Source organism: Nerophis lumbriciformis, linkage group LG11, assembly GCF_033978685.3.
Source record: "Nerophis lumbriciformis linkage group LG11, RoL_Nlum_v2.1, whole genome shotgun sequence".
Lineage (NCBI taxonomy): Eukaryota > Metazoa > Chordata > Actinopteri > Syngnathiformes > Syngnathidae > Nerophis > Nerophis lumbriciformis.
The window spans coordinates 30,088,014-30,113,104 of NC_084558.2; the positions used below are offsets into that span (position 1 = coordinate 30,088,014).

The 25,091-nt window shown below is 44.0% G+C and overlaps 2 protein-coding genes across 4 annotated transcripts; both read left to right on the plus strand.

Annotated features, from left to right (window-relative positions):
- The first annotated feature begins 4,972 nt into the window (after positions 1–4,972).
- On the plus strand, positions 4,973–15,305 carry LOC133610528 (uncharacterized). 3 transcript variants are annotated; one of them, XM_061966869.1, is made up of 10 exons: positions 4,973–5,053; positions 7,011–7,078; positions 7,169–7,271; positions 7,345–7,500; positions 7,568–7,696; positions 9,117–9,237; positions 9,328–9,503; positions 9,580–11,218; positions 13,821–13,904; positions 14,085–15,305. In XM_061966869.1, the coding sequence occupies exons 3-10, from the start codon at positions 7,203–7,205 to the stop codon at positions 14,096–14,098; spliced, it is 2,388 nt and encodes a 795-aa protein (XP_061822853.1). In that variant the 5' UTR covers positions 4,973–5,053; positions 7,011–7,078; positions 7,169–7,202; the 3' UTR covers positions 14,099–15,305. The 3 variants fall into 3 exon arrangements, with proteins under 3 accessions (XP_061822853.1, XP_061822854.1, XP_061822852.1); XM_061966870.2 differs by having other exon boundaries at positions 4,976–5,053; positions 7,195–7,271; XM_061966868.1 differs by lacking the exon at positions 4,973–5,053 and adding an exon at positions 5,127–5,263.
- Positions 15,306–15,443: 138 nt separating this feature from the next.
- On the plus strand, positions 15,444–24,780 carry LOC133610529 (germ cell-specific gene 1-like protein). The gene is made up of 6 exons (XM_061966871.2): positions 15,444–21,395; positions 22,045–22,239; positions 22,309–22,368; positions 22,679–22,837; positions 22,907–23,018; positions 23,102–24,780. Exons 1-6 carry the CDS (start codon positions 21,200–21,202, stop codon positions 23,595–23,597), a joined length of 1,218 nt encoding a protein of 405 aa, XP_061822855.1. The 5' UTR covers positions 15,444–21,199; the 3' UTR covers positions 23,598–24,780.
- Positions 24,781–25,091: the final 311 nt, after the last annotated feature.

Sequence of the window (25,091 nt, forward strand, 5' to 3'; positions counted from 1 at the left end):
GAGGAAGTCCAGTCCGCGGGAAGTGAAGAAATCCTTCAGGATAAACGTTTTGTTTGTCAAAGATCTTGCGTTCACAAGACCGAACCTGGCGGGGGCCAGCACGTCCAAGGCCGCAATTAATCCGGGTGGGGCCCGACACACAGCCCGCAGGTGGCGGGAATCCACCCCGCGCCTCCGGGGGCGGGGACAGCAGGAGCGACGACGGCAAGGCTCTTCCTCCAAACCAACGATAGGAACCAGCCAGGAGCCGATGGGATCGAGCGAGCGTGGGTGCAGGAGGAGACCGGATACCGCACCATTCCTCATTCGGGAAGCCACGGGAAGTGCCCTAACTTTCACCAGCTGGCCGCCACGTTTACCGCGGCGCCGGAGACGCTTCCGCCGGGGGAGAGGAGCCAGGGGGCGGGAAAGGAAGGCAGGAATTCGGCCAGGTGAAAAAGCTGACTGGGACGTCGAAAAACCAACGTCGAAGTTGATCATATCAGTGGGAGAGGGGCAAAGATCCAACAGTGTTTGGCGGTCATACACAAGCAGTGAGCTGACAGAGACGAAAATAGACGCAAAAAACACAAAAACGAACAGAGCTGACAGCGAGAGACGGCAGGCCAAAGCACATACTGGCGCCATCTTGGTCACAAAATTTGTAGTCCACTGACACATGCAAGTTAATGCAAGCATTTTAACAACAATGCAACAACTCATTGGAGAACTTGCAGTAGACGTATGCTTCACAGCTCGAAGCAGATTGCAATTAGCTGAGTGTACTTATGCTAAAAGGTAAAAAAAAAATCTATTATTAAAAAGGTACATAACAACAACTTTCTACAATGCTTAATGTGCACACTGTCCCACTCGGCAGCCATGTTGTTATACGTTCCAAGGCATGGTAGTGGCGCACACTAATTTAATTATATTACTACTTTAGTATGTATCCTCTGTTTTGTTTTTTTTCATAGTACTTAACTTTATTTGTGTGTGTGTGTGTGTGTGAGTGTGTGTGTGTGTGTGTGTGTGTGTGTGTGTGTGTGTGTGTGTGTGTGTGTGTGTGTGTGTGTGTGTGTGTGTGTGTGTGTGTATTTATATATATATTTTTTTCTTTTTTCCATCCTAATTATTGATATTAATCTTATTGAAATGTGTCTTGCGGGGTCGTGTGGGCCTGCGGTGTGTTCCCTGGTTCCGGCCTGGCGGGCTGATCCTTGGTGGTCTAGCGGTCGGGGATGGTTGGGGGTGCCTAGGCGGGGTTTGGGGTGGGGGTGGGGCTGCGGGCGGCCGCCTTGGGTCGGGTGGGGGGGCTGTCCCTCTCGTAGGTGGTTGGGCGGGGGCCGGCCCGTGCCCCTCTGGCCTCGGGTCTCCTTGGGCTTCCTCCTTCCCCTGGAGGGCGGAGCGGGAACTGTCTGTATATATATATATGTATATATATATATATGGTAAAATCTGTGTGTATGTATATATGTACATATATATGTGTTGCTGCCCCAGTGTGCATTACTGATCGCAGTGCCAGATCTGCTGAGGTGCCATGGCATGCCGGCTGTGGGCCCGGGGCTGGGCCCTTATGGCCTTTTGCCGGATGGGATGCCTGGTGGGTTGTGAGCGGGAGGCCCTGGACGTGCGGGATGGGTTGCGGGGTTTGGTGGCGCTGGGCACTGTTAGCGACCAGGCCTCTTGTTTGTTTATTTTTTCATTTTTTTATTTTTTTTATTAGTTGCAGGTCGTTTCCTCCCCTAACCGGGGCAGCTGCGTACTGTTCGCCTCTCGGTGGCGTTCCTCGGCGCTGTCTGCGGCTCTATGGAGCTGTGGCGCTGGGTGTGGTTGGCGGCGCGTTGGAGTGTTTGGTTGTGTGTCAGCGTGTCTGTGATCTTCTTTTAATAATTATTTATATATATATATATATATATATATGTGTGTATATATATATATATATATATATATATATATATATATATATATATATATATATACATATATTAGAGATGCGCGGATAGGCAATTATTTCATCCGCAACCGCATCAGAAAGTCGTCAACCATCCGCAATCCACCCGATCTAACATTTGATCAGAACCGCATCCGCCCGCACCCGCCCGTTGTTATATATCTAATATAGACGATGCAAGGCATTAGTGAGGTTATAAAGCTTTTGCCTGTTAAAGAAAAGAGACTGATCCAATGCAGCATTCGCGTGCCACGCTGTCACGACCCAGACGTACACCAGTGCGCAATCATATGGGAGCCGCGCTGAGCGCACCTCCAAGCGCGTCTCGCTGCCGGCGACGGCCGGGTATATGGGCCCGACGCTCCAGCGCCATCCATTTTCAGGGCTAGTTGATTCGGCAGGTGGGTTGTTACACACTCCTTAGCGGGTTCCAACTTCCATGGCCACCGTCCTAGCTGCTGTCTATATCAACCAGGGTGAGCCCCACCCCTTTCGTGAGCGCACTGCGCGCGGAGTGACCCCTGTTACGCGCCCCCGGCAACAGGGGTGGCGGGCAGGTAAGCTGCGCGGGCTGAGCGCGCGGAGTGACCCCTGTTACGAGCCCCCGGCCACGGGGGTGGCGGGCAGGTAAACTGCTTATCTGCTGCGCGTGACGCTGGCCGCGGCGAAGGCGGACGAGGCGGGGTGTCGGTGCGGTGGGCGTGGTGGTGACCGTGGACGTGCGTCGGGCCCTTCTCGCGGATCGCCTCAGCTACGGCTCCCGGTGGGGCCCTCTCGGGGGAAGGGGCCTCGGTCCCGGACCCCGGCGAGGCGTCGGGGGCCTTCTCCGCTCCGTAAAAGTGTCCATCTCTTTTTTTTTTTTCTTCTGTTGTGGCATATGCTGCAGGTGCCTGCTCGTTTTTCGTATGTGGGTAACAACATTTAACTATGTATATATATTTCCGAATTGGTTTAACTGCCACCCGCCTGAATCTATTTAAAATCTAATTTTTTTTTATTTCAATCGCCCGACCCGACCCGACCTGACCCGCTGATAAAATCTAATTTTTTTAAATTTCATCCGCCCGATTCGCGGATAATCCGCGGACTCCGCGGTTGTGCCCGCAAACCGCGCATCTCTAACATATATATATATATTTTTATTTTTTTATTTTTTTTATCTGTATTAAAAAAATGTATCATTATTTTTTATTTTTTTATTTATATATATTTTATTATTATTATTGAATTTTTTTTTTTTCCGACAGGGCAGTTGCTGATTGTTCCATCTCCATCGTTGGGGTCCCTGCAGGTGGGGTGGGTGGTTCCCAGAGCCCCGTGCTGGGCGGTCCTGTGGCGGCTGACTTGGGTGGGAAGGCCTGGGGCGGGCCGTGCCGTGCTCTCCGGGAGCTGGGGGGTGGGCTTGTGGGGGCCTGCTTGCTGGTGGGGCGGGGACAGTCTTCCCGTCCGTTTGCAGGGAGTCTCTGGGCCACTTGGGCGGGGCGTCCCGCCTTTCTGCCCGTGTGGGGTGTGGTCTCTCGCAGGCTTGTTGGCTGGCTGTCTCCTGCTTCTCCCGTGCCTTGTCCTCTGCCGGGCGCATCTGTCTACGGCCTGCTGCTGGCTCTTCCGGGCGGAACGGTGGGCCAGGCTTTGGGGTTCCTGTCGTTGGCCGGCTTGGCTGCGTGGGGCCGGTGGTCCCTTGTTACCTGGGCGTCACACCTGCTGTTTTGGGTTGGGCTCTCTAGGTGGCTGGGGCCGTACTCTGGCTCCCGCACATACTGGGAGTCAAATATATTGTACATACAAATACACATATATACTCACATACACACAGTTATTCATACATGTATACATACATACGCGCACACATAGGTAACTACGCTCCCACATACATACACAAATACAGTACATACCTACACGCTCAAAGTCCGTACATTCACACGCACATTCACTGTACAAATATACATATACACATACTGTACATATACATTCACTGTACAAACATACATATACACATACTGTACATATACATTCACTGTACAAACATACACACACTGCATGTACATATACATATTAACGTGGTTGCCCTACGGGAAACTGGGTAACACATGGCACACTGACAAAGCTTAACTTATTGTTACTATAACAATCTACAAGGTTAATATAGTTTGCTTCTCTTTCTTCTCCTCCATTTATCTGCTTTATTTTGTATTTCAAGTTATCATTACATATATGTATTGTTGCATTTGAACAATTGCATTGTTGATAATAGAGGTAAATTATTGGTATTATTCATTATCAATAGTGCTATTTCTATTGGTATTTGTATTGTTCCATTTGAAGTGTAATAATGTTCATTGTCATATCTGTATTATTATTTATTTCACTAACTGCTTCTTTGCTATCACTTTTACCATCTTATTTGTACATATCATATTTGCTGATGAGGTGGCGACTTGTCCAGGGTGTACCCTGCCTTCCGCCCGATTGTAGCTGAGATAGGCTGCAGCGTCCCCGCGACCCCAAAGGGAATAAGCGGTAAAAAATGGATGGATGGATATTTGCTGATGTTGTTCTATTATTGTTGCTGTTGTTGTTGTTGTTGGTTTTGTTATTGTTATTGTTGTGTTTGCTGTTGTTGTCTCTCTGTCTTATCCCTCTCTTGTCCCCACAATTTCCCTCTCTGTCTTCCTTTTTTTCTCTTTCTATCCCCTCCGGCCCGGCTGCACCAAATGATAATATAAATCCATTTAATAAAGTCAAATACAAATAAGGCAACAAAAGAAGTATCCTACACTTCTTTTTTGTAAAGTAAATGTGTACAGACGATATGGGCATCTACATCAACTATATGATCTGCCTGAGTAGCTGGACTAGACAAACAAACAAACAAAACAAAGAAATGTGTCTTGTTGTTGTTTGTCTCTCTCCCCCTGTTTTGTGTGGTGTTTTGTTGGCATTTACATTGCCAACATTTCAATGTATACTAAAAATTTTAAATCCTGAATAAATCGTATATAAAAAAATCATAGTGTAGTAAATGACGCTGCAGTAAGTGGGGGCGTGATCTCACCAAGAACCGGAAACGGAAGCTTTCGTGTCGTGTCGTCACCTCGAAGATCTCTGCCTGTTTTCAGGGTTAGTAGCATCATTTTGCTTATATTGTGCACGCTGTCGTCACATTTCAAACGCACCAGATGAGCACGACTTGTAAACATTTACTGGACGACGTTTATTGTAATCTAGCTGTCGTCTCGTGTCCCAAATGGAGCATGTTACGACGAATGTCGCGGGTTGACAGCGAAGCTTCTGCGCCGCCATGTTGGCTCCTCTCTACCGCTCTCCGAGGTTCTGAAAGACGGCGACAAACATGCTAGTTTTGTTCTTTGTGATAAATTAAGTCCTATATTAATGTCTTTCTCACCTTGGAAATTATTTAGTCTGTGGTGGCTTACTCGACTAGCAGTTAGCTTAGCCTCGGAGGCTACCCGAAGCTAGTTACGATTATACAAACCCCGTTTCCATATGAGTTGGGAAATTGTGTTAGATGTAAATATAAACGGAATACAATGATTTGCAAATCCTTTTTAACCCATATTCAATTGAATGCACTACAAAGACAAGATATTTGATGTTCAATTTCATAAACTTTATTTTTTTTTGCAAATAATAATTAACTTAGAATTTCATGGCTGCAACACGTGCCAAAGTAGTTGGGAAAGGACATGTTCACCACTGTGTTACATGGCCTTTCCTTTGAACAACACTCAGTAAACGTTTGGGAACTGAGGAGACACATTTTTTAAGCTTCTCAGGTGGAATTCCTTCCCATTCTTGCTTGATGTACAGCTTAAGTTGTTCAACAGTCCGGGGGTCTCCGTTGTGGTATTTTAGGCTTCATAATGCGCCACACATTTTCAATGGGAGACAGGTCTGGACTACAGGCAGGCCAGTCTAGTACCCGCACTCTTTTACTATGAAGCCACGTTGATGTAACACATGGCTTGGCATTGTCTTGCTGAAATAAGCAGGGGCGTCCATGGTAACGTTGCTTGGATGGCAACATATGTTGCTCCAAAACCTGTATGTACCTTTCAGCATTAATGGCGCCTTCACAGATGTGTAAGTTACCCATGTCTTGGGCACTAATACACCCCCATACCATCACAGATGCTGGATTTTCAACTTTGCGCCTATAACAATCCGAATGGTTCTTTTCCTCTTTGGTCCGGAGAACACGACGTCCACAGTTTCCAAAAACATTTTGAAATGTGGACTCGTCAGACCACAGAACACTTTTCCACTTTGTATCAGTCCATCTTAGATGAGCTCAGGCCCAACAAAGCCGGCGGCGTTTCTGGGTGTTGTTGATAAACGGTTTTCGCCTTGCATAGGAGAGTTTTAACTTGCACTTACAGATGTAGCGACCAACTGTAGTTACCGACAGTGGGTTTTTGAAGTGTTCCTGAGCCCATGTGGTGATATCCTTTACACACTGATGTCGCTTGTTGATGCAGTACAACCTGAGGGATCGAAGGTCACGGGCTTAGCTGCTTACGTGCAGTGATTTTTCCAGATTCTCTGAACCCTTTGATGATATTACGGACCGTAGATGGTGAAATCCCTAAATTCCTTGCAATAACTGGTTGAGAAAGGTTTTTCTTAAACTGTTCAACAATTTGCTCACGCAATTGTTGACAAAGTGGTGACCCTCGCCCCATCCTTGTTTGTGAATGACTGAGCATTTCATGGAATCTACTTTTATACCCAATCATGGCACCCACCTGTTCCCAATTTGCCTGTTCACCTGTGGGATGTTCCGTGTTGCTGGCATCAAATTCTAAAGTTAATGATTATTTGCAAGCAAAAAAAAGTTTATCAGTTTGAACATCAAATATGTTGTCTTTGTAGCATATTCAACTGAATATGGGTTGAAAATGAATTGCAAATCATTGTATTCCGTTTATATTTACATCTAACACAATTTCCCAACTCATATGGAAACGGGGTTTGTACAACCAAGGTTTACTGGAATGTTCTAGAATATTTCCAAGCCACTGTCACTGATTCTACTGTTTGTGTTGACTCCTTGCAGCCTTCAGGAAGAGGGCAGAGCAGCGCAATGAGCCATTAGCTGCTCTCACGCGTGCCTCATAGATTTAGGTATGTGTTGTGGCTACACCACACATGCCTACATACTGTACTTGCTGTACATATACTAATAGTGTATGTGTGGTAACACCGCTTACTCAGACTGTGGACTCCTGGTTCTCCATCAGCAGACATCATGACATCCTCAATGCTTCGCAGACAACTGAAGAACCTGGTCCAGAACTATTCTGAGGCCGAGGTTAAGGTAGAACAGCCTCTGGTATATTTCCTCAGCAGAAAACGTTGTTTTATGTGATACAGTTAATATTCCGTTGCAGGTTCGAGAAGCCACCTCCAATGACCCCTGGGGGCCCTCCAGCTCGCAGATGGCCGACATCTCCGACCTGACCTACAACGTGGTGGCCTGCAATGAGATCATGACCATGCTGTGGAAACGTTTAAAGGATGACAGGAACTGGAGGCACATCCACAAGGTAACACTGAGGCTAATTGTCACAACATTGATGTTTTCTAGCACTTTCTCTACTTTGTCAATTCCAGTCGCTGACCCTGCTGGAGTACTTGCTGAAGACTGGAGACGACCGCGTGCTCCTGAAAATGAAGGACAACGTCTACATCGTCAAAGCCCTCACAGAGTATCGCTTTGTGGAGAAAGATGGCAAAGATCAGGTAGATGCAACTTCCTTTTTATGGATGGGGCTTTGTGGGTTCCACAGTAACCATAATGACGTGTTGACTCCATTAAATTTTTAACTTTTACATAAGGCTGGGTGATATATCAAATATACTCGATGTATCGCGGGTTTGTCTCTGTGCGATGTAGAAAATGACAATTTCGTGAGTATTCGAGTATACGTTCCCACACAGTTGCTTTTAGCTGCGGTCATTACACTACAGGCTTTTCTCACTCTGTCTTGTCGCTTCTTCTCACAGAGACATAAAACAAGCGCACCTTGTTACATACGTCACATACTGTCACGCATGCAACGTCATACGCCCTTGCCGAGCAGAGAGGTTAGCGGCATGGGTAACGTTAGCTGTGGCAGGTGGTGCAAGCGGAGCAGCGCGAGTGGTAATACGAGAGAGAGAATGTGTGAATCTGGTAACAAATGGATGAAGAAGAATGAATTCCCAAGAAAAACAGCATGGGGTCAATCGTCTGGCGGTGGTTTGGCTTCAAGCGGGAAGATGTTGAACAGACAATCATAATATGTAAAGTATGCGGCAAAAGCGTTGCTACAAAAAGTAGCAGCACTACTAATTTGTCACCCGCTAGGAGAATGAAGAGTGCTTAAAACTCCACATGTCAACATCTCCGGCCGGTGCCACACCCAACAAAAGGTCCCAGCAACCAGCACTCATCCAATTGAGCCTGGCATCTTCCATTTCCAGATCAACACCGTATGAAAAAAATAGTCTACAACAGAAGGAGATAACGTCCGCAGTAACCTACCACATAGCAAAGGACATACACTATTTGATTTCCTTTAATGCAGTTAATTTTTATTTTACAGTTTTTGAAATATCTTGTGTAACATCATGCACAAAAGTGCACTTTATTTGTTTTAAAATATTGTAGTGGCGTTCTGTACAAAAAGTCATCTTTGTGACATCATGCACAAAAGTGCACTAATAGCTTGTACTTTCTGCACTTTCTGTTTTGAAATTACATGAACGTTTGTGCCACTACTTAGTAACTGTTTAATAAATACTGTTTTGGTAAATTGACTTAGTTGTGAGTTCCCTCTCTGCATGAAAGTTAAAAATTAGCATATATTAATGCAATAATGTTTTAATGTAGACATAGAGAATCCTCATACTGGTGTGATTATATACATCAAGTGTTAATTCAAGGCATAGGCAAAATATCGAGATATCCATCCATCCATCCATTTTCTACCGCTTATTCCCTTTGGGGTCGCGGGGGACAATATATATCGTGTATTGTGACATGGCCTAAAAATATCGAGATATTAATAAAAGGCCATATCGCCCAGCCCTACTTTTGCACATAGCAGCATAGCTAGCTTTCAGTTGCTATTTGTACTAATTGCCTGTGTGTGTGTGTGCATGTGTGCGTGCGTGTCAGGGTTCAAATGTGAGAGAGAAGGCCAAGGTGGTTCTTGTTCTCATGGAGGATGATGAGAAACTAAAAGAAGAACGAGACTTTGCTGTCAAGACCAGAGAGAAGACATCTAAAGGTGCTGCAGGTAAGACTTTAGTTAAAAGTAACACAAGATTAATATCTTGGCCCGACTGTTCCTGTCTGACGGATTGACTAACTAACATTGACGTGACAGCCTCATCGTCAGACAGCGTCATGGATCCTAACTACAAGCCGTGTTACGTTGCCGGATCCTCGGGTCTTCCATCCCTAGACAACATTCCCTCAGTGGCCGACCTGACTGCTTCCTTCGCCGCCCGCAAGGAGGAACGCATCAAGCAGGAAGTGCAAAAGAAAGAGACTGAGAGGAGGGTGAGCTGTGGTGCAATGTACTTGTGGGTAGAAGTCAACAAGAAGTAAATGTTTCGTGTGTGCTTCACTTCTCCAGGCAAAATTGTCCGAAGATGAGCTCAAGTGGGAGGATGCAGGAAAAGGAGAAGGTGATGTCCAAGACGCCTGGGGGGGAAACAAGAAGAAGGAGGAGGAGGTCAAAACAGAGCCCTGGGGGGCGTCAAAGGAGGCCACTGATCCTTGGGGCGCAGCTTCCAGACCCGACGCATCCGAAGCTGGTTCTGCTAAAACTGATAAGAATTCTTTTGACTTTTCATTAAAGAACGGAGACGCTCCTCAGGACAAGCCAGACCCATTTACTGCTTCACCCGAAAGAGGCGATCCATTTGTGGCCCAAAATGACTCCACGGCAAAAACAATGTCACCAAATGACAAAGAGGATATATCGACTACTCCCGAAAATGAAACGCATCCATTCAGTTCATCTAACAGCGACCCATTTATTGCCCCCAAAGACGGCCCATTCAACGCCCACAAAGAAGACCCATTCAACGCCTCTAAAGACGACCCATTCAACGCCCCTAAAGACGACCCATTCAACGCCCCTAAAGACGACCCATTCAACGCCCGTAAAGACGACCCATTCAACGCCCCCAAAGACGACCCATTCAACGCCTCTAAAGACGACCCATTCAACACCCCCAAAGACGACCTATTCAACGCCCCCAAAGACGACCCATTCAACGCCCCCAAGGACGACCCATTCAACGCTCCCAAAGACGACCCATTCAATGCCCCCAAAGACGACCCATTCAACGCCCCCAAAGACGACCCCTTCAACACCCCCAAAGACGACCCCTTCAACGCCCCCAAAGACGACCCCTTCAACGCCCCTAAAGACGACCCCTTTAACTCCCCTAAAGACGACCCCTTCAACGCCTCCAAAGACGACCCCTTCAACGCCTCCAAAGACGACCCCTTCAACGCCCCCAAAGACGACCCCTTCAACGCCCCCAAAGACGACCCCTTCAACGCCCCCAAAGACGACCCCTTCAACGCCCCCAAAGACGACCCCTTCAACGCCCCTAAAGACGAACCCTTCGGCTCCCCCAAAGATGACCCCTTCAGCACCCCTAAAGACGACCCGTTTAATGCTCCCAAAGATGATCCACTCAAATCCCCTGGAGATGACCCGTTCAACGCCCCCAAAGATGACCCATTTGATTCCCCTAAAGACGACCCGTTTAATGCCCCTAAAGACGACCCATTCAGTGCCCTTAAAAACGGCGACAAGTTTAGTGCCCTGAAAGACGACTCATTTAGTACCCCAAAAGATGACCAGTTTAACACCCAGGAAAACGACGACCCCAAAGCTGACCCTTTCAGCGCCCCTGAAGATGGCGACCCTTTTAGCACACCTAAAGAAAAATCCCCCTCAAAAGAAGATGTTTTGTCAGCAACGTGTGCAGATGCTGAAGAGAAGCCCCCCTGCAAGGACGAGCCTTTTTCTGCCTCCGCTAAAGAGTACCCCTTTGCAGTCCAGTCTGACGCATCGTCAGACCCCTTCATTGTCCCTCCATTGAGCTCGCCCCAAGACGGGGGAGACATGTGGGGTGCCCCCCCATGCTCTGCACCCACCCCTGGTTCGGATCCTTGGGGGACTGCACCCGTTGATGGTGGCGATCCGTTTGGGGACGGTGCTACCAAAGCAGACAATGACCCATGGGGGGGCGCAGGTAAGGAAGTTGATTGTGTTCCAGAATGTTCTCTAGTCTTTGGCCTCGTTTACACTGCACACCAAGTCTGATTTTTTTTTGCCCTCAAGTAACACAGTTCTGATTTTTTTTGTGCCAGTCTAAACGCTCCAAAGTGCTTCAAATCTGATCTTTTGGCATCAGATTCAGGCCACATCAGAAGTTAGTCCTGAATCCGATTGGAATCTGATATTTTCAAATGTGACTGCAGTCTAAACGCAATCCACCTTGTATGTGACCTGACTCTGATTTTTTCGTCAGCTTTGGGCAAGCTATGTCACACGTAGATGCCATGGCTATTTCATCACATCTGGATTCGGTTTTTATTTAAGACGACCAAATTCCCGGTGCATCACTTGTGAATACTGCACAGATAATAGGCTATATGTAATATATTTATATATATTTTGATTCCGAAGAAATAGCGATTGTTGAAAGACGGAATTTGACGCTGTGGCGCATTTGCTTACATGTGAGTGGAAAAATACAGCTCACATAGATCCACACTGATGTCCGTGTTTCCTCTACTTAACAGCCATAAAAAGATTACAACCCTCCCAAATATATTACACTATATTCATCCATTCATACATTATATTAATTACATTTACTTTCTCATAAAAACACTAAATTTTAAGGTGTTGCGACTTTTATTTTATTTATTAGTCCAAAACAAAACCAGTGAAGTTGGCACGTTGTGTGAATCGTAAATAAAAACAGAATACAATGATTTGCAAATCCTTTTCAACTTATATTCAATTGAATAGACTGCAAAGACAAGATACTTAATGTTCGAACTGAGAAACTTAATTTTTTTTTGCAAATAATCATTAACTTAGAATTTAATGGCAGCAATACATTGCAAAAAAGTTGCCACAAGGGCATTTTTACCACTGTTACATCGCCTTTCCTTTTTTCCTTTTAACAGCACTCTGTCAACGTTTAAGAACTGAGGAGACCAATTTTTGAAGCTTCTCAGGTGGAATTCTTTCCCATTCTTGCTTGATGTACAGCTTAACTTGTTCAACAGTCCGGGGTCTTCGTTGTGGTATTTTAGGCTTCATAATGCGCCACACATTTTCTATGAGAGACAGGTCTGGACTACAGGCAGGCCAGTCTAGTACCCGCACTCTTTTACTTCGAAGCCACGCTATTGTAACACGTGCAGAATGTGGCTTGGCATTGTCTTGCTGAAATAAGCAGGGGCGTCCATAGAAAAGGCGTTGCTTACATGGCAACATATGTTGCTCCAAAACCTGTATGTACCTTTCAGCATTAATGGTGCCTTTACATATGTGTAAGTTACCCATGTCTTGGGCACTAATACACCCCCATACCATCACAGATGCTGGCTTTTGAACTTTGCCCCTATAACAGTCCGAATGGTTCTTTTCCTCTTTGGTCCGGAGGACCCGACGTCCACAGTTCCCAAAAACAATTTGACATGTGGACTCGTCAGACCACAGAACACTTTTACACTTTGCATCAGTCCATCTTAGATGAGCTCAGGCCCAGCGAGGCTGGCGGCGTTTCTGGGTGTTGTTGATAAATGGTTTTCGCTTTTCATAGTAGAGGTTTAATTTGCACTTACAGATGTAGCGACGAACTGTAGTTACTGACAGTGGTTTTCTGAAGTGTTCCTTAGCCCATGTGGTGATATCCTTTACACACTGATGTCGGTTTTTGATGCAGTACCGCCTGAGGGATCGAAGGTCCGTAATATCATCGCTTACGTGCAGTGATTTCTCCAGATTCTCTGAACCTTTTGATGATATTACGGACCGTAGATGGGGAAATCCCTAAATTCCTTGCAATAGCTCGTTAAAGTTAAAGTTAAAGTTAAAGTACCAATGATTGTCACACACACACTAGGTGTGGCAAAATTATTCTCTGCATTTGACCCATCACCCTTGATCGTTGCGAAATGTTCTTAAACTGTTGGACAATTTGCTCACGCATTTGTTCACAAAGTGGTGACCCTCGCCCCATCCTTTTTTGTGAATGACTGAGCATTTCATACGAAGCTGCTTTTATACCCAATCATGGCACCCACCTGTTCCCAATTAGCCTGTTCACTTGTGGGATGTTTCAAAAAAGTGTTTGATGAGCATTCCTCAACTTTCTCAGTCTTTTTTGCCACTTGTGCCAGCTTTTGTGTAACATGTTGCAGGCATCAAATTCTAAATCAGCGAATATTTGCAAAGAATACAAAGTTTACCAGTTCGACCGTTAAGTATCTGGTCTTTGCAGTCTATTCAATTGAATATAAGTTGAAAAGGATTTGCAAATCATTGTATTCTGTTTTTATTTACAATTTACACAATGTGCCAACTTCACTGGTTTTGGGTTTTGTAGTAGCGATTTCCTTTGTTTTCACTTTATGGAAGCGCACATGCAAGTGACGTCAAGGCCACATTGGGGCCTGTGCACGTTTACACTAGAGTCTGATAAAAATCACATTTTACTTGCAGAGTAAACAGTCAGCTAGAAAAAAATCGGATCTCAAAAAATTCAGATTTGGGCCACTTTGGCCTGGGGTGCAAACATAGTCATTGTGGTCTGACACATCCTCCTCCCTGTGAAGGTTCCGATGACGCTTGGGGGGCGTCTTCCCCCCCAACAAACGACCCATTTGGAGATGGCGCCTATAAAGCCAAAGGAGGTGCAGGTAAACATGGTGACTATTGTCTTGTCTACTGTCTGTCCTCCAGAACGCTGACCTTCACTTCTAGAACATTCTCTTGCCTGCTTCCTTCTGCCTTGTCAGCTCTCTATGTTAACTAACTAGCTCACTAACTCGCAGACTAACTGACCAACCCGCTGCTTTGCTCTCTTTTCCTTTTTCAAGAAAAAACCTTCTAGAGTCCAATGGAGCTTTGTTTGCTGCGCCACAGGACGTGTTCACAAAGACTGTTTGGTTTTTGGATCTGTGTGGGGGGGTGTGGCTGCTTGACTCGGACCGCCTGCTTTGTTGTCCCGCTCCTAGCATGACACGGCCCCAAATAGGAATGATGAGTGATAGTCTCCATGGTTACAGGCAGAGAGGAGCAGAGACAGTGAATATTAACCAGTGGTGTGTATGACGGCGTTTATTGTGTTTGTTAGTGTTACGTGTGTGTAGATGTTAGCAATAGTATTAGCATTAGCGTTGTCTTGGCTCTTCTCTGCTGGCACCAAGTGTCCAGAGCTGGTGGTTTGACTTGTGTTTACATTTTGTCCTAGCCCCCTGCTTGTCACCACGTTAATGACCGAGTGTGTGTGTGCTTATGTAAATAGTGCTGATCACAGATGAACCTTACAATCATTATTTGTTGATTTGTAGCTTGATTATTTATTGATGCCATGATGCAGCAAATGTCAAAATTCAGGTAGATGTTTGTTGTGGTTGATGTAGTGATGATGGCGAAGATGAAATGATTGCAAATCAACTCGGCAACCAACGGTGTCTTTATCTTCCGTCTTTGTCGCTAACATGCTAACATTCTCCTCCATTGTATGAATCATTTGTTATAACTACCCAACCAATCATCTTTGAATAAACGGTCATTTAAATACACAATTAGGACGCATCATGAAATAAATGCGCTTGTTAACTTGGTCAAACTACATTATCCATACAAATGAGGAATGAAATGACAAGAGACTTAATAATTTGCATATGAAATACAAATTATGAGTGCACTACAATGAAGGATGCAATAAGAAATATGTTGGCTGAGGCAAAAAAAATTATTTGAATGGTCTCCTTGTTTTTTTTACTGTGACCACAAGAGGGGGACAAATACACACTCGCGAGAAATAATTAAAGTGTGATGGTCACTGAGTTGGTTGTGTTACCTGATTTATTTTTGTATTGTTTAATGACAGAGTCATGGAAATAGTGTGTGTGAGACGTGCTTGCATGTACATGATTAGTATTGGTTGTTGCTGATGTAAATAGTGAAATACTGTATATTTCTGTATATTATCAGGTGAATATTTATTGTTGGAGCAAAGTTCAGCTTTTTGTGGCTCTAAAAGAAGCAATGAGGATAAATAAAGGATAAGTCAACCATGACTTTATTGAAAATATTGCAGTATTTCCATCCTGCATTCATCACATTTATTAATCAAATAAAAAAACAGCAGCACAAATTTCACAATGAAGTTTTTGTGGGTCAATCAAACTACAAGACTGGCTGACCCAGAGGTGTCAAAATATTAACTTATTCAGGTAGTTAATTGTCCATGGCACATGTGCTTGTGAGTTTTTATGGACGGTGTGCGAGACAAAAAGTGAGCAAAAAACATGAAAAGCAAAATGTTTAGAAATACCAATTAACTTTTTTATGTCGCCTCTTTTTGAGTTTTTTGATGTCACTGGCAAAACAAAGTCACATGTGAGAGCTGTGTTGGGCGGTGGGTTGGATTTAATTAGGACATGAGTCTTAAAGATGAAGATGACAGCTAACGTTGTATTGGTCTAAAGTGACGAGCTGTCTGAACTGGGCTCTTATCCGTTCCTAAAGCCTCCAGATGTCAGACGGTTCAAACACGCCAGCTCGTTCTCTAAAGCCTGATTGAAGATGCGAGTCCACCATGAGACCTCCTCGTCCTGTATTAATCGCTATAGGAGAACAGGTCAGGGGTCAGGCGTGTGAGAGGAAGAGGACGGGCGTGGTCCGGGAGCGAAGGGGTTTCGGAAAGTGACAGATGTACTTGTGAGGATTAGAAGCAAAGCTGCTGCGTTTGTGATGTGAGAAAGAAGGACGACGGAGAGAAAGTGGAAGACATCATCGGCTGGACTGAAGACCACATCTGTCCCTTCAGGTGAGTTCACCTTTTCACATTCTTGTCGATGATGAGCGACCATGTGTCCAACTTGACTGGACACAGTCTTTTCATACCAGCAATTTTTAAAGATGATTGTTAGATTGAAATGTTTCATTTAAAGAGTGAAGATTATTTTCTGTAATGGAGGTGAAAGTTACATGTGACATTTCATTTTTGGCTCAAACATCTTCGGTTTAAGTTGTCAAACATGAGCATTGCTGTTTTATTGTCTAAAATGTGTATGCACTTCTATTGGCTTACATCGCCAACTAGTGGTCTGGCATGCACATTACCATTAGGGGTGCAGCGTACAGTATTGATTTTCCCTACGGAACATTTGGAATGGTGCAGAGGAACACTGAATTGCCACATTAAATAAGGAGCAGTAAGTGTACATACTAGTACTTAGTTGTACTTCTACAAGAAAAATATTATATTTTTTATCCGCAAGTACTGCAATTCTACGAGAAAAGTTATACTACTATAAAAAAAAGAATTGTTTTATGTGTAAATACTGCAATTGTACGGGAAAAAAGTTTTCCTCCTGAGAAAAAAAGAATTGTTTTTCTGCATAAATACTGCAATTGTAAGAGAAAAAAAGTTGTACTTCTCTTGAGAGGAATATTTTATTTATTAAGGCTGTGAAGCCTCGGGCACCACATGATTTGATTTGATTCTTGGTGGTAACGATTCGATTCAGAATTGATACTCGGTTTAAAAATATTCTTGATTCAAAATTTATATTTTTTAATAACATTGAGTGCTAGTTCTATGATTAAAAGTCAAATAGAAATAAGGCAACTGGAGAAGTATCCTGCACTTATTTCTTCTAAAGTAAAACTGTCCAGCAGATATGAGCATCTACATCTACAATATGATTTGCCTTAGTGGCCGGACAGGACAGATTAAAAAAAAAAAATTAAAATTGACTTTTGATTTTTTTTTTTTTTTTAATCGATTAGAATCACTACAAAAAGGAATTGCGATTCATTCGAAAATCTTGTTTTTTTTCACCATAATTTCATGAGAAAAAAATTTGTCTCTTGAGAGAAAATGATCGTTATTTTTCACGAATACTGCATTTTACCAAAATAGTTGTCTTTGAGAGAGAAACAAGTTTTATATTTGCAAATACTGCAATTTTACAAGAAAAAAGTTGTATTTCTACAAGAAAGAAAATACTAAAATTTTAGGCAAGGCAACTTTATTTGTATAGCACTTTTCATACACAAGGCAGACTCAAAGTGCTTCACAGCACAACATGTGGTACAACAAAGTGAAATGAAAGAAAATAAAAGCAAAATTAAAATGCAGACAATAAAAAATAAAGACAGTGCGGACGTTAAAAGTTAAAAGATTAAAAGATCTAGCTGAAAGCTAAGGTGAACATAAAAGTTTTCAGTCTAGTTTTAAAAGTAGTCAGAGTTGGGGAAAGTCTGACATCTTCAGGAAGTTTATTCCAGCTATTTGTTGCTTAGTGACTGAATGATGCTTTCCCTTGATTTGAGTTTACTCTGGGAACTGCTAACAGATTGGTCTCAGAAGATCTTAGTGATCTGGAGGGCTTATATAGTGGGAGCATATCGGTGATATACTTCGGCCCCAGACCATGTAGTGATTTATATGTGAGCAGGAGGATTTTGAAATCAATTCTCTGATGTACAGGGAGCCAATGTAAGGATTTAAGAATTGGTGTAATGTGCTCACATTTTTTGGTCTTTGTTAGAACTCTAGCAGCAGCGTTCTGAACCAGCTGTAGCTGCCTGACAGTGTTTTGGGGAATACCTGCAAGGAGACCATTACAATAGTCTAGCCTACTGGTAATAAAGGCATGTACAAGTTTTTCTAAGTCTTAAACTGACATGAGCCCTCTAAGTCTTGTTACATTTTTGAGGTGATAGTAGGCCGATTTTGTTACTGATTTGATGTGACTGTCGAAATGTAAATCAGAATCTAAAATAACCCCAAGATTTCTGGCTTTATTTGAGGTTTTCAGGGACAGTGATTGAAGGTGTTGGATGACTTTAAACCGTTCTTTTTTAGCACCAAAAACAATTATCTCAGTTTTATCTTCATTTAGTTGTAGGAAATTTTGGCATATCCAGTGTTTGACTTGCTCAATGCACTGGCACAGAAAATCTATGGGGCGATAGTCATTTGGTGATAGCGCTACATAGATTAGGGTGTCATCAGCATAGCAATGATGGTCAATGTTATTTTGCATGATTTGTCCTAGTGGGAGCATATACATGTTAAATAAAGTTGACCCCAAGATTGAACCTTGGTTCTGATACAAAGTCACCAATGGAAACAAAATAGTTCCTATTCTGTAGATGTGACTTGAACCAGCTTAAAACTGTACCTGAGATCCCCACCCAGTTTTCCAACCTGTCCAAAAGTATTGAGTGGTCGACAGTGTCAAATGCAGCACTGAGGTCCAATAGCATTAATACTGAAGTTTTGCCAGAGTCTGTGTTTAGACGGATGTCATTTATAACTTTAAGAAGGACCGTCTCTGTGCTATGAAGAGGTCGAAACCCTGACTGGAAGTTGTTGTGGCAGCCAGTAGAAGCCAAGAAGTGATTTAGTTGTTGGAGGATAACTTTCTCAATTATTTTACTTATGAATGGTAGATTTGAAACTGGTCTGTAGTTGTTGATAACAGAGGCATCTAGGCTCCACTTTTTTAGAAGAGGTTTAATGACTGCAGTTTTGAAAGCCTTCGGGAAATTGCCCAATTGAATAGAATTATTAACTATTTGCAATACGTCTTTTGATAGGCAGTCAAAAACATTCTTAAAGAAGTTGGTAGGTAAAACATCAAGGCAGCAGGTGGATGACTTTAGAGCTGTCACCGTTTCTACTAGAGTTTTAGAGTCTATGGCATTAAAGCTTGCCATCATTGCTGTGTTACTTTTGTCTAAATGGGGTGGTGATCCAACTTTTTTGCTTGAGATATTGATGGCGCGTCTGATGCCTTCAATTTTATCACTATAAAAGAATGCAAACTCATTGCATTTCTGCGTGGAATGAGTTCGGCTGGTATTTGTGTTGGGGGGTTGGTCAGTCTGTCAACGGTTGCGAATAGGGTTTTGCACTCTCTTCTCTGGGCTGTTACAACAGTAGATTTTCTCCAGGGTGCCTTTTGCTTACCAGGTGCTTTTAGGTGAAAAAAGTACTACAAGAGAAAAGGCAATCATTTTTCTTAAGAAATACTGCAATTTTCCGGTCAAAAATGTGCACTACAAAAAAATTGCAGTGTTCTTGCATTAAAAAAATATTTTTTCAAAGTACATATGTGCAAATACTGCAATTTCACAAAAGACATTTTTTATGTGCTAATGCTGCAATATTACAAGAAAAAAAGTTGATGTTTGCTTGAGAAAAACATTGTTTTATGGGCAAATGCTGTAAATTTATGAGAAAACAGATGTACTTCTACAGGAATAAGTTATTGTTTTTATGTGCTAATACTGCAGTTTTACGAGAAAAAATTTTGTCCCTCGCTTGGATTTTTTTTTTATGAGCATATACTGTAATTCTACAAAAAAAAATTGTATTATGAAAAGTTTTTATAAGCAAATAACTGCAAAAAAAGTACATCTACAAGAAAAAGTAATTGTTTTTAAGTGCAAATACTGCAATCTTATGAGAAAACAGTTGTAGTATGAAAGCAGTAATTGGTTTTACGTGCCAATACTGCAATTTTACACCAAAAAGTTGTACCATGAAAAAAGTAATTGTTTTTATTGGCAAGTACTGCAATTTTCCGAGAATAAAGGTTATACAAACAAGTGGAAAAGTAAATGTTTAGAAAAGCGAATACTGTACTTTTACGAGAGAAAAATTGTATTACAAAAATTATTGTTTTTATGCGCAAATACTGCAAAAAAAAGTTGTACTTCTACATAAAAAATAATTTGTTTTTCAGTATATGCAATACTGACATCATACAAAGAAAAACAATGTACCTCAAAGAGAAACATTTTTTTATGGGTAAATACTGCAATTTTATTAGAAAAAAATTATGCTAAGACATGAAAACGTAATTGTTGATGTGAGCAAATTCTGCAATTTTACTAGGAAAAATTGCAGTATAGTTTTTATGTGCAATACTGAAAATAAACAAGGAACAAAGTTGCACTTTTAAGACAAAACATTTTATTAGGGAAATCATTTATAAAGTAAAAAATTACTTTGATGAGAAAAAGTCATCTTTTAATCTACAAACACTTAAATTTTACGAGGAAAGGAGTAGCCATGTCATGAACAAAATCTGGATTTTTCTAGAAATTATTGGGATTTTACAATATATAAATGTCATAAAATTGTACAAAAAGAGCCAATTAAAAACACATAATCTATGACTGTTTTTATTAGTGTGTGTCGTTTGCTAAAATGTCTTTGTTTAGGATTACACAAAACTCACCAGACGCATGTTAAACTCTACCTTCTACCTGCTTGGTCATTTGACTTCATGATGTTTGTGTTCCTGGTTCAGGTGGTGGTCCTCACACGGAGACAAAGACCGGGTGAGATTAAAACGGATTACGAGGCACAGAGGTGGTTTTGAGACTCAATCCGCCGGCGAGGAAGTACAGGAGCAGGCGGGTCTTGTGCTGATTAATTGCGGCGAGCGGAGGATAAGACTTAGACGTTTATCTTCATCCCTGGGAAGACACGGTGGTCACAGATGTGAGCGTCAGGATGGGATAGTTTGTGCGTTCCATAAGGCCAGAATGTGCCGGAAGAACAGAGCGAAGCTGGGCTGCTTTCTTCCCGCCTCCAACCTCTGGCCCGCACATCTGGATCTTTGAGTGATTAAATCTTCATCTTCCTCCACGCTGCCCGACCCCTTGACCTCCGCTCATCCACTGTTCTCCTAGCCACGCCCCCTTTCCTCCATCGTTACACACATCCTCTTTTTTACTTCCCCTCTGACCTTTGCTCCACTTCTCAAACATTCCTAATCCCCTTTCCTCGCTCTCCTACTCTTCACGCTCGCATCCCTCACCATGTCGGCCAAGTCATCAACACGTCTCTCCTCCCCGCTCTGATTTTTTTGCCCACGGTAGCACGAAGCCTACCGCCCCCCCGCCACCGCCACCCTGACTCCTCTGAGCCTCATCCAGGACCGCCGCCCGGGCCGCCATGTTGGAGAAGATGTCCAGACGCAACCGGTCGCTGCTGTCGTTGTCGCTGACCTCACTGGCGCTCACCTTGTCCGTGTCGGCCTTCTGCACGTCCTATTGGTGCGAGGGGACCCACAAGGTGGTCAAGCCGCTCTGCCTGTCGCCCGTCAAGATGAAGAACTGCGGTCAGAACAACAGCCAGCCCTACACTACAGGTGAGCGCGCCCCCTGCTGAACAGGAAGTAACCAAGGGTTATTCATGCACGGGCCACCACGGCAAACAAAGAAGACGAAACAAATCGTCGACGATTACGACGATTCATCACTTGATTCCTATAATCCGGCTTTGTTGCTAATCTCAGAACTCTCTGCTATCTGGATTTATCTATGCTAATCCTGTTTGTTTACATGTGCCAAACACTCCTATAGCAAGGGGTCCTAACCTTTCACTAAATCTAATAATAGCAAGCAATCATTTAGAATTTAAAATGATTAATAAAGTCAATCATTTATTCTGTAATTTCTATCATTTTAACAACTAAAATTGTAATAAAAATCAGCATTCTACTGCTTAAAAAAAAAGTGAATTGTTTGCCAAAGCCTAAAGATTAGCATCATGCTAGCAAGCTGCTTCCTGGTTGATGGAGGATGATGAACAGACATTCTTGTAGGTTTATTTCGCGACAGAAGTCGTGTCAAAGCTATGTGACATCATAACTTAAATTGCATAATCAGTAGAACAGAAAGTTCCATGCCTCCACATAAGGGAGGACCTTGTTGTGATGCTAGGTGGCTACATATTAGCGTCACTACTTCAAGCGTCCTGCCTTTTTTCGTCCATTGTTCTGCGTCTCTTCATCTCAGAGGCACCCACGCCGGACCCCAGGAACCCACCCTCCAATGTGACGCTGACGCCCAGGCAGAAGGAGGAGTTGGCCATCATCAGGAGGAAGCAGCTGGCCAACGCCGTCCACTACATCTGGGAGACGGGAGAGGACAAGTACATGCTGCGCTACTTCCACACCGGCTTTTGGCTCTCCTGTGAGAAGCACAACGAAGGTGAGGGACGATGACTGCGGTTTTTTGGAGGTTGCCATGATGTGTACTGTGATGTGTCGGATCTTTCAGGTGAGGACCAGGAAGAAAAGTGTCGCAGTTTCATCGAGCTGACGCCAGGAGAGACTCAGGGTCAGTGTGAAGTGAAATTTATTTATATAGTGCTTTTTCTCTAGCGACTCAAAGCGCTAAACCCATTATCTACATCTTGAAGTTACCTATAAACCAGTGTGGTGGCACTGGGAGCAGGTGAGTAGAGTGTCTTGCCCAAGGACACAACGGCAGTGACTAGAATGGCGGAAGCGGGAATCGGACCTAGAACCCTCAAGTTGCTGGCATGGCCGCTCTACTAACCGAGCCACGCCGCCCCAGTGGTCACGTCCAACAGGCACCGGCCATGCCACGTCGCATTGACGTCCTTCCCCTCTGACTCCGCCCACAGGCGTCCTGTGGCTGTCGGTCATCAGCGAGTTCATGTACATCGGCCTGCTGGCCATGGGCTTCCTGCTCATGTGGGTGGAGGCCATTTGCCTGTGTGCCAAGAGGGAGATGAACGCCCTCAAGATCAATGCCTATGCCGCCATGTGCACCGTGCTGTCAGGTGACCCACGACTGCGTCTCCCATGAAGTCAGCTGAGGACCCCTAACCCGCGGCGGTGTGTGTTTGCAGGCCTGATGGGCATGATGGCCCACATGATGTACACCACCGTCTTTCAGATGACCGTCAGCATCGGCCCCAAAGACTGGAGACCTCAGACGTGGGACTACAGCTGGTCCTTCGCGTAAGTCCACTCCACCTCCACTGAAGAAATGTTCCAATCAGTCCGCCGCTAATGACTCCCCCCCCCCTCTGCATTCCCCCCAGCATGGCGTGGCTGTCGTTCAGCTGCTGCATGGCGGCCGCCGTGGCCACGCTCAACTCCTACACCAAGACACTCATTGAGATGAAGCACCGTGCTCGCTTGCGGTTGGAGGAGGCCCGCGCCACCGCCCGCGCCCCTTCCTACGAAGATGTGGTTCGAGCGGGTGGTGGGGTCTACTCCGTCAGCCAGCTGATCCAGCTGGGCCAGCAGGGGGCACTCATGGACCCCCTTTGGCCGCGGGGAGTGGGCCCGGCCGTCGGGCCACTGGCCTGCAGTGCAGGCGGGGCACTGCTCATCGGTGGCGGAGGGATTGGAGTCGGCGGAATGGGAGCCATCGCGATAGGATCAGGGGGACCTTTTGGGGAGCAGCCTGTGGGAGACCCTCGTGGCTTAGTTGTGGTGGAAGGGTGCGGTATCGACGGCTGCGAAGACTGCGAGAGAGAGCTGGATGACATGGACTACGCTATGCAGGAGGAGAGAGAGGATTCGCTTTGCTAGCACTTCTTCTGACACCTGCTGGCTTGGGGTGATACCATGGCTCTCACATGCTAGCTGCTTAGTAGCAAACTTTTCAGCCACACTGGAGCAAACAGGTGTGCTGCTTTGTAGCAAACATGCTAGCTTATTTGTAAGAAACAAGCTAGCTGATTTGTCGCAAAAATGTTAGCTGCTTTGTTGCACGCTCAGGTGAGCTTAAGGTTGAGCGTTCAAGCAACATGAACAGGTGAGTACTCTCTACCGGATCAGGTTTTGGGGATTTGTGGGTTAAGGACTTGGGAAGCAGTGACTCACTTGTGTTGTATGGATGATTCTTTCTGGCAGTGTAGTTTTTTTTAAGTGTATTTATGGATTGAAGTATTTCATAGTGCCCCCAAATCCTAACTAATCTGCAGTGTGAACAATGTGTGGACTTTTGTTGAGAGTATTTTGCTATGCTGGAGGATTAAAGGGCTATTGTGTGAGAGTTTGCACATTGTAGACAGTGCATTGAATTGATCTATATGCACATGCTGGTGTACATTTTGTGAACATATATCAGGGATTAAAGAGCAGGACATAAAATAAAACATTTTTCTTTAAATAGCAAACATGCAATATTCCCTTGTGTAACTTCAGGATTTGTCCAAGTTGAAGCATTTAATGAAAGAATGAAAGCTTTGGACCTGAGACAGATGCTCTGCTCAAGCTTATTGGAATAATCTGCACGCAGGCCGTGATTGACAGACAAACAAGGTCACCGTGTGCTATGTGGCCACTAATTACAAGTAGAAGGTAGAATTATACAACACTTTACAAACATAAAGAAACAAAGGGTTAACGTGGTCCATGAGAAAGATGTGAAATAAAACCGCAGATAAGACACAATGCATCTGTTTTGCGTGAGCGAAGGAAAGAAAAACAAATGTCGCCATCTGTAGGCACACGCCACAAAGGTAAAAAGAGAAAAAAACAAAAGAGAAACCTGTCTGGACTTCAAAATCCTCTTAAAATGTCAAGACTTTACTCAAACGTCACACTGTTGGGAGGTACCTCATTGGGTACACCAGCTCGTAGAAAAATATTAATAATCACTAAATAACTACTGGCACATAAGCAACAAGTTCCCCACACTTTGTCGAAAACCCATGAGTTCATCTCTGTTTTTTCATGCAAGTATGAGGATTGAAAAACTGCATTATCCTATGCATGTTTAAACAAGTGCAAATTCCTACCCATAGATGAAAGAATGTTTATTCTTACTCATGGTTGAAAGACTGCATATTCCTACAAATGGTTGCAAGAATGCAAATTCCTACCCTGGTTAAAAAGAGTGGGATGGATGAAAGAGTGCATATTCCTACCCATGGTTAAAAGATTGCTTTTCCTACGAATGGTTGAAGGAGTGGGAATTCTTACCCTTGGATGAAAGAGTGCGTTTTCCTACGGATGGTAGAAAGAGTGTGAATTCTTACCCATGGTTACAAAAGTGTGCTTGATGGAAGAGTGCATATT

Bases quoted from the DNA above. Each gene is read 5' to 3' on its own strand.
- LOC133610529 (XM_061966871.2), top strand. From the start codon at position 21,200: ATGTTGGAGAAGATGTCCAGACGCAACCGGTCGCTGCTGTCGTTGTCG. The intron at 21,396-22,044 runs GTGAGCGCGCCC...TCTTCATCTCAG, and splicing joins CAGCCAGCCCTACACTACAG to AGGCACCCACGCCGGACCCC. The intron at 22,838-22,906 runs GTGACCCACGAC...GTGTGTTTGCAG, and splicing joins CATGTGCACCGTGCTGTCAG to GCCTGATGGGCATGATGGCC.
- LOC133610528 (XM_061966869.1), top strand. From the start codon at position 7,203: ATGACATCCTCAATGCTTCGCAGACAACTGAAGAACCTGGTCCAGAAC. The intron at 7,501-7,567 runs GTAACACTGAGG...TGTCAATTCCAG, and splicing joins ACTGGAGGCACATCCACAAG to TCGCTGACCCTGCTGGAGTA. The intron at 7,697-9,116 runs GTAGATGCAACT...CGTGCGTGTCAG, and splicing joins AGAAAGATGGCAAAGATCAG to GGTTCAAATGTGAGAGAGAA.